Source organism: Hyperoodon ampullatus, assembly GCF_949752795.1.
Source record: "Hyperoodon ampullatus genome assembly, chromosome: 8".
Classification (NCBI taxonomy): Eukaryota; Metazoa; Chordata; class Mammalia; order Artiodactyla; family Ziphiidae; genus Hyperoodon; species Hyperoodon ampullatus.
In genome coordinates this window covers 29570008-29584217 of record NC_136921.1, presented here as the reverse complement: position 1 = coordinate 29584217, position 14210 = coordinate 29570008, and the positions used below count along the sequence as shown (strand labels likewise).

The 14210-nt window shown below is 34.5% G+C and overlaps 1 protein-coding gene across 2 annotated transcripts in view; it reads left to right on the top strand.

The window, feature by feature from the left end:
* Positions 1–3841: 3841 nt before the first annotated feature.
* The window catches only part of CREB1 (cAMP responsive element binding protein 1), a gene marked incomplete at its 5' end in the record, with an annotated part of 32777 nt that continues 22408 nt past the window's right edge, over positions 3842–14210 (top strand). The window contains 3 exons of one of the 2 annotated variants that reach the window (XM_079710307.1): positions 3842–3955; positions 9812–9958; positions 10675–10716. In XM_079710307.1, the coding sequence (XP_079566433.1) occupies positions 3842–3955; positions 9812–9958; positions 10675–10716 (303 nt within the window). The remainder of the gene's footprint in view (positions 3956–9811; positions 9959–10674; positions 10717–14210) is intronic. The other variant, XM_079710308.1, reaches the window with a different exon arrangement.

Here is a 14210-nt window from a genome sequence, read left to right as displayed (position 1 = left end):
GCATTAGCAGGCAGATTCTTAACCACTGTGCCACCAGGGAAGTCCCAAAATGGCATATGTCTTTGTGAATTTATTTTTTAAATTTTGTTTTTTTTAGGAGTGACACTATTTTGAAATTTGCTTTAAGTTCATAGTTTTCAAAGAATTATGTAAATTTTTAGGGACAAATTCATGAAAATACCTAAATCTTAAATATCAATCCCAAATACATTTTAGAATTCAGAATTATTGGAAGAACTCTTAAGAATTCTTGACAAAACTGTCAAGACTAGATTTTTCATGATTTCTAAGATTCATTGTTTCTAATGTTCCAGGTCCAATATTTGTACAACATTCCCTCTGAGTTCATATGTACCTGGTCTTTTTTAAATTTTACAGTAGTATTCAGTCTTTCTTTGTTTTTGCACTCTCAGAAAGCATTCATTTGTGTAATGAATTAGGAATCTCCTTTCTTGAGTAATTTTGGAAACCTACATATTGGGTCTAGTAACTAATCCTGTGTCTGAAATACTGCTCTGCTGGCTAAGACTGCTCCTGGGTTAATAGAAAAATTGAAGACTGTACACATCATACCATAGCATCTCTTCTCTCTCCACCTGAAGATACAAACAAAAAAAGAGTACAAGCTTTCAAAGTCATAATTAATGTGCTCGCGTTAAATGCTAGTTTAGTTGGAGACTGCTATTTCAGTACCCTCAAGGTGAAAACCAAAAGAATAGTTTCTGTTTTAGTTGAGTCGTTTGAATTTCTTACCTAAAACAAATTGTTTTTCTGTAAGTAATTCTCACCTGTACTTTGAGGAAGGCCTGAATTATCTGATGAAAGACAGTAATTGTACTGTTGCCCAAGTGGTTGATACCTACTCAAACCAATTAAGAAGGCCGTCCCCCACCTTGAAAAAGGATTGGTAGTCTACCTGAATGAAATGATAATAAAACACTGGCAGTTTATTTACATGGGGGATGCTAACCATCGGAAATACCACACTTTGTTTTTAGAAGAAAGTCAAAAATCAGTAAAAAGAATATTATCTAGTTGGGGAGGGAAGAAGGATGCAAATCACATTCCTATTTTGAATGTGTCCTTGTAGCTGTAATTACTTATGTTAGCTAATGGTTTTATTGTTTTATTATTATAGAGTCATAAATATTTTATTTTTTGAAACAAAAAGATGTAATGATACCCTATACCTTATATGTCAAAAAAAAAAAAAAAAGAATTAAGTAGCCCTGACATACTGAAAAGCAAACAAAAACAAAAGAAACACGATCTGTGCTTTGGATTACTTTCAATCAAATGGTGGAGTGAAACTATATGGATGACAGCGTAGGTTAAAAAAAAATGTGGCTTCGACTAAAGTCTTTCAAAAATGGTTGCATATCCTCTCTCTACAAAGGAAGTATTATGATGATAAATTTGTATTTATCTTCTCATTATCATTAAATTGATGACTTAGGGAGAAGATAGAGAAAAGTTTGCAGGTTTCTGCTCTTATTTAGCTTGACTCAGTACTGTCCTCAAATGGATTCATTTACTTATTTTATTGTTACTAAGATTAGGTTTTTTGCTTTTATGTGCCATTTTCTTCCAGAGCAAAAGTATGGACAGTATTTAGTATACATAAACTATTTTGCTGTTGATGTTGCTTTCTGTTATTTTTGATGTCTTTCTTAAATTTTTTAGTTTAAAAGAGCACAGGTTTTAAGTGTACAATTCAATGAATTGTCACAGAGGGTAATAAAGTTATTTGATAAATTTTTTAAATAGTTATTTTTACTCTTTGGAAATGTAGGGTAAACAGTTTAGGTGAATCTTAAACAAAAATACTAATTTCGTATAAAAAGTATCAGATTAAAAAAATTTTAGCAGATATCTCAAAATCATGACTGAAGTAAAGCTTTTGGTTCAGAGTTTCAAAATGTTATCCGTCATTTCTAGTATTAAAATTTCTTTAATCATGCAAGTAATCCTGAATCCATGCTTATGGAAAGAAAGAAAAATAAAAGTAAAGTACTAAAATATGTAAAAAGTAAAAGGTGAAAATCATCCTATACCATTCTATCAAATCTCTCTTCAGAGCTACCACTTATTATGATTCAGTTATAAATTCCCATACCTTTTTCATGCATACACCTTTACAACAATTTGTTTTACTTGTTTTTAACATAAATGGGCTTCTACTTTATAGTATATTCATAACTTGCCATTTCACTCAGTCTGTCTTGGAAAGCTTTATGTGTCATTACATTATAGATTTCATTATTTTTTATTGCTTTAATTTTTTAATGGTCCTCCTTAATGATGGATACTTGTTTCCAGTTTTCTGCTATTATAAAAAAAATTCCATCCTTGAAAAAACATATATCTTTGTGAACTAGCCAATAATAAGAGTTTCGTACTGAATTAGTAGTTTCTCTGTATTCTAGATGTTATTGTGTTGATTTTGTAGCAGATATTTTATGTAGCAGATATTTTCTCCTTGTGTACTTGTCTTGGTGGCTTTTGTCATATTAATGTTTTAAATAATTATGTAGTCAAGTCTGCTGATCTTTTCCTTTGTCATCTGTTTTGTGGCTTCTGTATCTCTACATTATTTATATTCATTTCTACAGAGAGATTTTCATTTTTAACTGTCACTTGTAAAAACACTTTCTTTTTATAGAATCCTGTGAATGATGGCAAAATGTTAGCATGTGATACATTCTGATGGCATGTAATAATCACATAAGGATCAGTGACTATTTTGATGTCAGAGTTATGAAATAAATGTAATAAATTCTGGAAAATCATTGGAGTTCTTGTGTTGTTTATGGAATCACCATAGGTAGTCCTCACTATTAAATTTATTTTTGACAGGTAATATGCTAGGCACTGAATAATAACAGTAGTACACAAATAAGAAGTAATCCCTTTTATTGTGACTCCTTTAGACACAGTTGCTTTCCCAGTTATATCTGCTATATATAATCAATTTCCCTAACCTCAAGGTAGCAGCTACTGCTGCTAGGAATTTCTCTTCACTTTTGCTGTCATCCAGTGCCAGATCTAAGAAATATAGTAAACTCTTAGCAAAGCAGGTTCCAAAAAGTAAGAAAGATCAGCCTTGATTAACTTATCCAGAATTTTGCAGTTAAAATTGTAAAAGGTGTTTTATTGTGTGTGTGTGTGTGTGTGCATACATATGTGTAATGTTGCACCTATATATAGGGTAAGGAGTCAGAACACAAAGTAACCTTTTCAGTGTTTGAGGTCTGACTCTGTGTCTCTTAATCCCACCTTTCTACCTTGATACCCCATAACTTGGGCTGTTGAAACTTGGGCTATTTTGTCCTACCACCAATAATTTCCCGAGGAAGTAGCTTATAATTCTTCTGTTTCTTCCCTATAATAGGAGGGAATACCCATATAGGCGGTACCTTGAAGCCAGTATCTCATAGACCCTGTCATCAACTCACTTCTACTCTCTACCCTCCCTCCTTACCTCATTGATACATTTTTGAAAAAATTATAATTTTGCCGCTGCCCTTCCTCCCCTTGTTAGTTGGGAAGATTCACGGAAGAGAGGAATCCCGTCTTCTATAGTAGATGGAGTAATTGGGAAGAAATGGCAAAGGAAAAAGTTTTTTCTTTTTTGCAAAGACTAGAACTTTTATAGCTCAGCATATTTGGACAAGTCTGACAATAATTCAACTACATTATAGTTTAACTAGATTTCTGAGTGCATCTGCTAACCTAACCACCACATATACTTATTTACAACTTGAAAATTGCCTTTAAAACCACAAAAGCACAAAGCACTGTAGTGCTTGTAACACTCTTCCATATTATTGTAGGTAACTAAATGACCATGGAATCTGGAGCAGAGAACCAGCAGAGTGGAGATGCAGCTGTAACAGAAGCTGAAAGCCAGCAAATGACAGTTCAAGCCCAGCCACAGATTGCCACATTAGCCCAGGTATAAAATACATGGAGAGATTCCAAGTCGTCTCTTCTAAGAGGAATATGTTTTAAACAAGAGAACTTAGTTTCTATTACAGAGATATACATAAAATGAGCAGAAACATTCTTAGAATATCAAAATTCCTATTTATTTAGTATTAGCCTAATTTTAGAAATGGTAGTATTGATTCAGTAACATAACAGAAAAATGTATTGTTAAACACTAACACACTATTTGTAGTGACATGATTCAGAAATAATTATATTTAAACTGATGGGTAGATTGTCTCTTAAACAAAGGAAGAAAACCTAGTATGATAACTGCTTTTTTTCATGTCATACAGATTTATTTGGGAGCATGGGAATGCAGATAATCTGAAAGGCTAAATTTACCATGTGCTTAAACTAAAAAATAGGATAAGCAAATAAATTGACACATAAGTAAATTTCAAGGATGATAGTAGTTTTTGTCCCTGTATATTTTAAATATGATTCATGATTCTTTCATTTTGTCTTTGTCTTAAGCATTCTAAGGTTATATTCTCATTTTTGTTCTTGTGCATTTTTTCTCAGATGTTTTATTAACAATTGTTGGCATACATATGAGTGAGAAAGGTGGTTAATATAAAAACCAAATAGCAAACAATAACCTGCTAGGTAAGAAAATGTGATATTGCCTCTTTCAGATGAAAGCTCCCAAAAGAAAATAATCCTAGCCAAGGCTCTGGTATGTTGAGCTTCAGCTTCCCAAAGAGTTTAAAACCTCTCCTAGAGGAGTCATGAGCAAGAATGGGTCTTGGGATACAGAGGGCTAACCACAGGTGGTTACCACACTGAGCTAAAATATGGGCCAAATACTAGACCTCCAGCAGGAAAGTAGTCAGAAGCGGTGGGCTGCTTTGTGTTTTCTCCTAAGATCACCTGGACCCACCTCCAGCCCTCAGGTATAAGGCAAAGCAGAATACATTTAGGGATGAAGTAAAAGTACTTAAGATGAAGCAGGTGCAGGAATAAAGGTAAGAGCATCAGGACTTCATTAGCACATGGTCAAGGCAAATGTGCACAGATAAGAATCTGGGCTCATCCAAACATTCAGCCCTCTGGTAAAAAGAAGATATAATACCAGCAGGGATCTTGGTGGTGACAACCTTCAACATATCTATCTCTTGGGACATCATTTTCTGGTCTGGTTATCCTCCACGTCCACTATATAATGTCATCCTGGAAATTCCTTTCTTCCTACTGTCTTTCTCTTGTGGAGTTTTTGTTTCCAGTGGTCCCTTGAGCAAGTCTGACTAGGTAAAGAAATCATTTTTCTTTCAAATTTTGAAGGCATTGATCCACAGTCAACTTCTAGTGTTGCTGTTTGAAAAGACTAAATCCATTTCTTACTTTGTATCTCTGTTATCTTGTAAAAATCTCTGCAGTGCTTCAGTATTTCATCATCAAGGCCTTGGTTTGTATCAGTTTTCATCCATTGTGCAGTTGTATTCAGTGGGCTTTTTTTTTTTAGTGGAATCTCGGGTCTTCAGTTCTGGGCAATTTCTTTATTTGGTTGATGCTTTTTTTTTCTTCTTTTTTCTCTCTAGGATTCTTTTGATCCAGATATTATACCTATAGGACTGTTTCTCTGATTTTCTCATCTTTTCTCTCCTGTTTTCTGTCTCTTTGTCTTTCTGGGAGATTTTCTCAACTTCACATTTCAACCCATCTGTCAGATTTTTTTTATTTCTGCTGTCATGTTTCCAAGAGTTCCCTTTGTTTCTGAATAGTCCTTTTGTGTTTTAATAGCATGCTCTTTATGTTTCACAAAGGCAGTATTTTCTCTTACCTCTGATAATATTAAGTTTTAAGTTTTCTTCTCTCCACGTAGATTTTCTTCTATGTACCTTTTCTCCCTTCTATCTGTTTTGGTCACCATCTTTCCTATCAGAAGATTTCCTTGAATATTTCATAACTCGAGGTTTTCTGCCTACATTTAAAAGTAGGGAACCAAAAACCTGTATTGGAAGTTCTGTGGATCTGTTTGGGGCCTAACATCTATGAGTTGTGAGCTTCACGGTAAGATGATTGTGGCATCCTACTGTCATTATCTCTTAAGTCTTTTCTTCTCCCTTCAGTGTTGGTCAGGTTGGCAGAGAAAAGGTTTACTAACCTGCTTATAGGTAAAGACCTTTGAGCCAGACGAGGGAAGAGGACTGGGACTTAGTACCCCACCTCAGCAGTGCCTGGTGTCAGGCAGTCAAGAAACCTTCTATCCAGAAAATAAACCTCCATTTTTCTGTCAGCATAGGGTATAGATTAGTTATTCTTCCACAGAGAGTTGAAGAGAGGATCCAATTGCTTTTCAAAGACCTTCAATCAGCCTTCCTTATTTTCAGCCTCTCCTTTCACTCTACCTTCTGGGCTGCCTTAGATCCTGAGCCTCTTAAGGACTTTGTGGCAGAAATCAGTCTGTCCCTGCCTCCACCTCATGAGTTGGCCTTCTGAGGTTTTCCAAATTCATTACCATTCATCCATTTCCAGCCTCCAAAACTCTTACTGTTATCTCCTTTCCCATTCTTCTCTGCTGGTGTGATTATGCCTATAAAAACAAAAGCAGTGTCATGAAGCTTAATTGGAAATTCAAGAAAGAACAAAATTATATGCACATGTTCAATTTGCATATAATCACTGATAAGTGGAATGACATGATATTTGAGTTTTAGGAAAGCTAGTGTCTGTTCCCATTTATATTTTTTGTTGTTGTTCTTTTTAATAACTAATTACAGAGTGTTTTGCACTTGCTCATCCAAGTTCTTAACACATATATTATACATTTTTGACATTATTTCTCGCAATTCTGATACCAGTTATTTTTTGGATGTCAGTCTTTAATACTAGAAATATATAATAAAATTGTCAAGTCCAAGACCATTGTGATTTGATCAATGAACAGTAAAAAACAAATTCAGCCTAACTAGTAAAGGAAGAAAATCAACCTAAAACAATAATGAAATGCCTCATTTTACGTTTAGAATTTACAGATTTTTTTTTTAAGTGGAAAAAAAACAATGTTGGTTTTGAGTATGGGAATGTTAACTTTTATGGATGGTTTTAAGTAAAGAGTTGGGTAAAAGGATGATCGTTGCAATTTTGTTGTAAAATAACTTTCTTGTAATAGGCAAATTTGAAAACCTAAATATTCAATAATAATTTTTGTATATTCAATAATTTAATATTAAGTTAATGATTTGATTATTGTTTAATCAATTATTACTAATAATTTAATTCCAATAATTTGTTGGGATTTATTAAACAGATTATGTAATTTTTACCATTATACCATTCTTTACCATTAAAGACTACTATTAATTGTATGAAGAGATATTTAGAATGGATTTGAAAGATAAAGTAGATTCTGTGATAGTGTTAATGAAAATTGAGTGTATATATGCATCTTTTAAAACACCTATATCTACAGCAAAAATATTAAGTGATTAGCTCTGAGTGGTAAGAATATAAGCAATTTTTCCTTTTTTGGTGTATCTGTATTTTATAAACTTACAATGAGAGTAGCCATTATGTAGAATAATTAGGGTAGAAAAGGGCTTATTTGTTGAGTGAGCTTGTTATATTTACCCTAGAGAATACTCAGAGAAGAGGACGTACTAATTGCTTCAAATATTAGAAGAGCTTTCCATGAGATGGGATACTCTAAATAAATTATGGTTTTGGTTCTCAAACTTTGGCGAAGGTGAAAGTGTCCTTGGGTTCATCAAGATTCTGACTTTATAAACAGGTACCCTATGTAACTCTAATGGAGGTCGTCCATGGACCACATTTTGAGAACGAGGTAAAACTCAGTAAGATGTATAGTAGCCAGAAAAACGATTGATAAGGAAGGCCTTCCTAACTGTCCAAAGGAGAAGCTCATGGTTTTAGCCTCTACCTTCAGTAGGTATCTCCTCAAAGCTTCATAGTCAAATATTTAACTGCCTGCTAAACATCTCTACAAATTCAGATATCATATCAATTCCATCATCTTCCACCACTGCCCCAACCACCCATAAGCTTCTTGTGTTCTCTCTCTTTATGGCATAGTCTACTAATTCTCACCCAAACATGAAATGTGTGGGTCGTCTTTGATTTCTGTCTCACCTCCTTCAATCAGTCATTCATAAAGCCCTTTCTGGTTTGCCTCCTGAATTTTCATTAAATCACTTCTCTCATTCCCATCCCTACCACAACTTACGCCTAATTTCTGGCTTTTATCATCTCACCCTTACTACTATATATAGACTTTCTCAGTTGGTCTCACCTCCACTTTTTTTTTCCTCTGAGATAAGTGTCTTTCACACTGCCACTAAAGTAAAGTGACCTGTCTGAAATGCAAGCCTCACCATGATATTCAGGAGTTCAGAAGCCCTTCAGTGCTTTTCCCAATCTCACGGTAAAATGCAAGTTCTTTAGCATAACATATGTAAGATTTTTCATGACTAGCCCATCTGGCCTCTGCCTACCTCTGTTATTCCATCTTTCCACACTTCCTACATCATATAGTAACACACTTATGTGCTCCAGTAGTACTGGCTGCTGGTCATCCCTCTTTGCCATTTACAGACACTGCTGTTTCTCTTTGCTTTTGCCGTTGCTACCCTCTGCCTGGAATTCTGTGCCTCCCCCTGCAAATCATAATAATGTGCCTTACTTGTATTCTTTATTTCAAATTCACATGCTTCCCTGGTAGCCTCCCCTCCTCTTGGGTGGGGCAGGGTAGCTTTCCTCAGTGTGTCCATTCTTCTCTTTGCAAACCTCACTACTTCACTGAATTATATTTATTTGTGTTCTTTTCCCCATTCCTTCATACACATGCCTTAATAATTTCTTTAAGGGCAGGGACCTATGTCTTTCTCATTTCTGTAGTTTCAGTTCTAACATTGTTTCTGACACACATATCCCCAATAACTGTTTACCAAATGAACAAATAAAATTGCTACCCCCAAACGCATTCAAGCACAGGAACAGTAAATACCATCTGATAGACATGTATGACTTAAGAACCCTTTTAACCTGGGTATTGAGTCATTAAATTTGCCTTCTTTGTGCCTCAGGAGAAAACTGGTTTCTCATATTTTCAGTTCTGCTCCCTTATTTCTTCAAGAGGAAAATAAATCCTTGAAATATCAATTATTATCAGTTCAGTGGGTGGGGTGGGGATAGAAATTTTCAGTTTATAATATCTATTAACACTTTCTCATTAATGAAAGGCATACTTGTAATTAGTTTACAAGAGAAAAATATGCTGTATACTGTAAGATACGTATTTGTCCTAGATTTAGTAGCTAAGTTTTGCCCAAGTTTCGGAACAATTATGTTTTAGAACATGGGTTATTTAACACATGATAGTCGAAGACTTACGTTTCTTCAAAGCTAGCATATCTCTTGACCTTGGGTAAGTGACTTAATCTCTTTGAGCACTTCATATTTCTGTCTCTAAAATGGAGATAACCCTTATTCTAACCAGTCTGATTTCTTCGAAGGGCAAAATGAGAAACTGAATATGAAAGCAGGTGGGAAAATGTAAGGCACTATACAAATAAAGTGGTATTTAGTGTTCAAAGGAAGTCTGTGTTATATATTTTGATATTACATTAAAATAGTTTTTTGGGTTTTGTCATTTGGGAGGAGTTTAAAAGTAGGGGGCATGGGAAGCATTTGTAGTCTTCAAAAAGAATATTAAGTTTAATGATTAGTTTCTTTCACACCAATGGAATACTTAACCTAGCAGGAGGGTCATCCTTTTGCTGCCAAAAAGTTGTTTCTTACTAAACATGAGTACTCCCCAGGAGGTATCTGTGATGGTAATTTTTTTCCATGTTCAACACCATAGGTATCTATGCCAGCAGCTCATGCAACATCATCTGCTCCCACCGTAACTTTAGTACAGCTACCCAATGGGCAGACAGTTCAAGTCCATGGAGTTATTCAGGCGGCCCAGCCATCAGTTATTCAGTCTCCACAAGTCCAGACAGTTCAGGTATGTGTATAAAAAGTTCTGCATCTACTTTCATAACTGTTGTTTATAGTCATATCTCTCTCCTTTCATTATGAAAATAGGAACATATCTAGTTCAGAGTTTATTTTACTTTACAGTAATTATGGAATATGCTGCATCTGTATAATCACCTTAAGTATAGGAACATATATACACAAGAACAGACATATAAGAAAAAACTTTTTCTTAAACTAAGAAAGGAAAAGAATTGAATGGGAAAAATCATAAAGTATATGGGATAAAGTGGAAATGTTGGGAGAGACTGTAAGGCTGATGTACCTCAGGGAAAATTAAGATACAAAAATAATAACTTTGTAATTATTTTCTAAACATGCAATTGGAAAAAATAACCCTTGTCAAAAATTAATAACCTTACCTAAGATATTATTTGAATGTAGAGAAAACCAGCTATGTTTAGGATTCTAAGTTAGAGTATATAACTTTTAAATGATATATTCAGAAAGTGCACTTTAAGAATCAGGGATTTTTTTCCATGCATGTTATCTTATTCTTTGGAAAGATTGTTCCTTTGGTTTGGATCCAAAGGGAATAAAGGCGTGTAAACCTCTACTTAACTGTAGGGAATCTAGGGCAGTATACATCTTTTCGATGAGCTTGTTGGGGAAAAAAAAAGACTTGAACGTTCATTCAAGTAGGCCATAACCCCAGCCTCCCATTTCATATTTTTTGCTTCACAGTCTTCCTGTAAGGACTTAAAAAGACTTTTCTCCGGAACTCAGGTGAGTCCTAGGTCCTAGATTTGGAGAGAACTATTTTTAGAAAGGAAGGTGAGAAATTATTCTTTATATCTTTGTCCCTCTCTATAAACATAGAACTCAAGGTTTGAATAAAAATTTTAAGAGATCTTCTAGGTCTAGGCCAAACTTGTTACCTACCCAGCCCTTAGTCTGCGGCTTAATTTCCCTATATAATATCCTCCTCTCCTCCTCCAAATGGCAGTCCAGCTTTACTTGAACACTTTCAGAGAAAGGAAGCTCTATCTCCAGAGGTAACTGATTTATAATTGGGGGTAATTGCTAAAATACTCTTCCCTGTGGTGAACCAGAATATCTTTCTAAAACTACCTAGTGGTCCGAATTCTATTCTCAGAAACTAGTTAAACAAATTTAACTCCTTTTTCTATTGGGCTGCTTCCTTTTCCCCATCTTCTACATCCTTCCCATTTAAAAAAAAAATGTTCAGACTAAGTAAATGCCTGTTTTTCTTCAGCCATTTATATATGACATAGCTTTGATTCCTCTTCACCATCCTTGTTGTCTTCTTGTGGGTGAGAACTGTTGTGTTTTCCTTGAGTTTAGTAGCCAGATTGATTGATACTTGGAGAGGGGAGAAGTCCAGATTTTGTCAGCCATATCATACTATTGAGTCATTGAGCCACTGTTACCCCACCTCTGCTCCATTCTGTCCCTGTGCCTTTGGTTTGCTTGGACATTTAAGGCAGGGCGGTGGGGAGGGGGGTGGAGAAAGAAATAAAGAATATTTTGGTAAAAAATCATCAAGTTCTCTGCATTTCCATACTGAAAGATATTGGGAATGGAATTTGTTGTTACTGAGTAGGAGACAGTATAGTCCAGGTAAAGACTGAAGAATTTGATTTTTCTATGGAACCACACTGACTGAACAATAGTCTCCTATCCTGTGCCTCAGTTTTTATTTCATTGAATGCTTCCTAACTGTTGTTCATACTATGTATGCCATTACTAATTCCCTGCTCTTGTCTTCCTCTTGATAATAGTGGAAAGAACCTGACCTGCTAGTCAGGAGACCTAGATTCCAGACCTCACATTAACCTTTACTTTTTCTTTTTCACTTACAGTGGGAGGTCTTTCTATAAAGAACACACAAAAATTTTCACAAAATTTGCTAAGATTACAAACATTGGTTTTAATATATGATGCTTAATTGTTGATTATATTCTTAATTTTAGTCTTTACTTTGTGGTAAGAATAATAATAATAATTTGGACCTGGGGTTATATGACCATTAACTTTATAGAAATGTGTATTCATCTTTTCAAAAATACATTTTTCCATCAAAGTGAGCTGTGCTTATAATTAAAAGCCTGAATTCTACAAACAGAAACATAAACAGTATTTTTTTCTTTAGAGGCCCTAAACCATAGAGAAGCTATTAAACTTTAATGGTAATGTCAGCTGGTTAACAGTGATTAGCATTAATAAGTAGGAAGTGGTTTATATCAGAAGAGGTGATCAAACAAGGAGAGAGGTGATTCCTCAAACTTCTCGATGGGAGAATATTAGTATTCTAGAACAGCATTTCCAAAATATACAAGGTACATTTCTCTTGATGTGAGAATAAGACTTCTGTTTATCTTTTTTCATCTCAGAGTATTAGAAACTAAACTGTACTAATATTTCATGTATGGCTTGACATTGGTGCCCTAACGTTATCCTTATGTATATGTATACATCAAATCTCACAGATTATGTAAGAATTCCCACAAAAATAATGGGACTAGCACAAATGTATAGAAGTTAACAGTGGCATCCTCACTTTTCATTTGTCAGTTTTGGATGCATTTTTAATACATTCATTTCTTCAGTAAGTTTTTATTGATCACATGCTATGTGCCAGTCACTGTTCTAGGTGCTATGAAAGACAGCAGTGAACAAATAATACTTCTCTATTCTCTTGAAGACCACATTTGAGGGAAGAGAGACAATGAAAAAATAAAATGGGTCAGGTGAGGATTAAGTGCTGGGAAGATGATTAAAGCAGGAGAAAGGGATAGAGAATGATGTGGAGGGAAGGGTGTTTTATTTTATGTAGGGTGGTCAGGGAACACGATGAGCAGTGAAACTATAAACTAGTGAAGGAGGCTAAGCCATACAAATAATGAAAGCAAGTCCAAAGGCTCAGAAGTGAGAGTATGCTTTATGTACCAAAGAATAGCAAGAAGAAGTGGCCTGAATAGAGTGAGCAAGAGGGATAGCGGTTGGAGATGAACTTTCTGATACAGTCTTTACAGTACTTCATGATGTGATGGGAACAACAATAAAAATCTTTTGTGCAAGATAGAGATTCAGTGGTTATCATATAGCAAAGTACTTGAGTTGCTTAACATAAGGATGAGTTACTTGTTTGCTTTTTACATAAGACAAGTATTCCAAAGTTTCCGATCTTTTTAACAATGGCAAGCAAGGGATGACTTGCAAGGGATATGTTACCTAACATATTTTTGAAAAAAACAAATTCCTTTAAACTATCCTTTCTGAGAGAAAGTGGCATTTTAACAATGCATGAGAGAATAACTGCATTTTGAAAGAAACTTGTGCTGTGGACAGAGTATTTTGAATATAGAAGTTTGGAAATGTTCCCATACTTTTTTTTTTTTTTAACCTGCAAACAGTAAATTTGTCACCTAAAAACTCAAATCTATACACTTCAAAACTCTGGAAATAGAGTTTCTAAACTATTCAGAAGTCTTCTAGAGTTTCAGTAGGTGTTGAACTTATTTGTTAAAATATAAAACCTTTTATTAGCGTATAATAACTGACCAAGAGCCAGGGAGATGAAAATATACTAGTAAATCTCATCAAAAGTTTGTGTAATTGACAGATGAAAATGAAAAATGATTGTTTTAAACAATAGCAGATGTTAAATCACATTTCAGAAAGTCCAAGCTTAGAATCAGATTTTTGAGTCACTGTTATAAAATATTAAATGATTTTTAATTAATCATATTAAAGCACATCATTCTCACTGTTATGAAATATTAAATGATTTATCTTTAAGAAATTTACAGATGTATTTTAATATTTACACTTATCCTAACTCTTGTAAAAATTAATTTGTTTTATGATATAGGTAACACTTAAAACTTGCAAATAAATATATATGCTTATATAAAATTTTCTTATTTATAAGGGAGATCTGCAGATCAAAAGAGTTTGGAGATTATTGCTTTAGACTTTTATTAAACTTCTTGATCTAGTGAGTAAAAAACTGTACCTAAACCTGAGTCTGAACTCTACCCAAGAAAAGTGCTTAAGTTTCCAGGGGATCATGTATAGTTTGAGAAAACATCTAATACAACCATTTTTAAAATTTTGTTCTAGTCACTGTATATTTTATTTTGAAATTTCAAATAGCATCAAAATAGGACTTTGGGGCTTCCCTGGTGGCGCAGTGGTTGAGGGTCCGCCTGCCGATGCAGGGGACACGGGTTCGTGCCCTGGTCCGGGAGGATCCC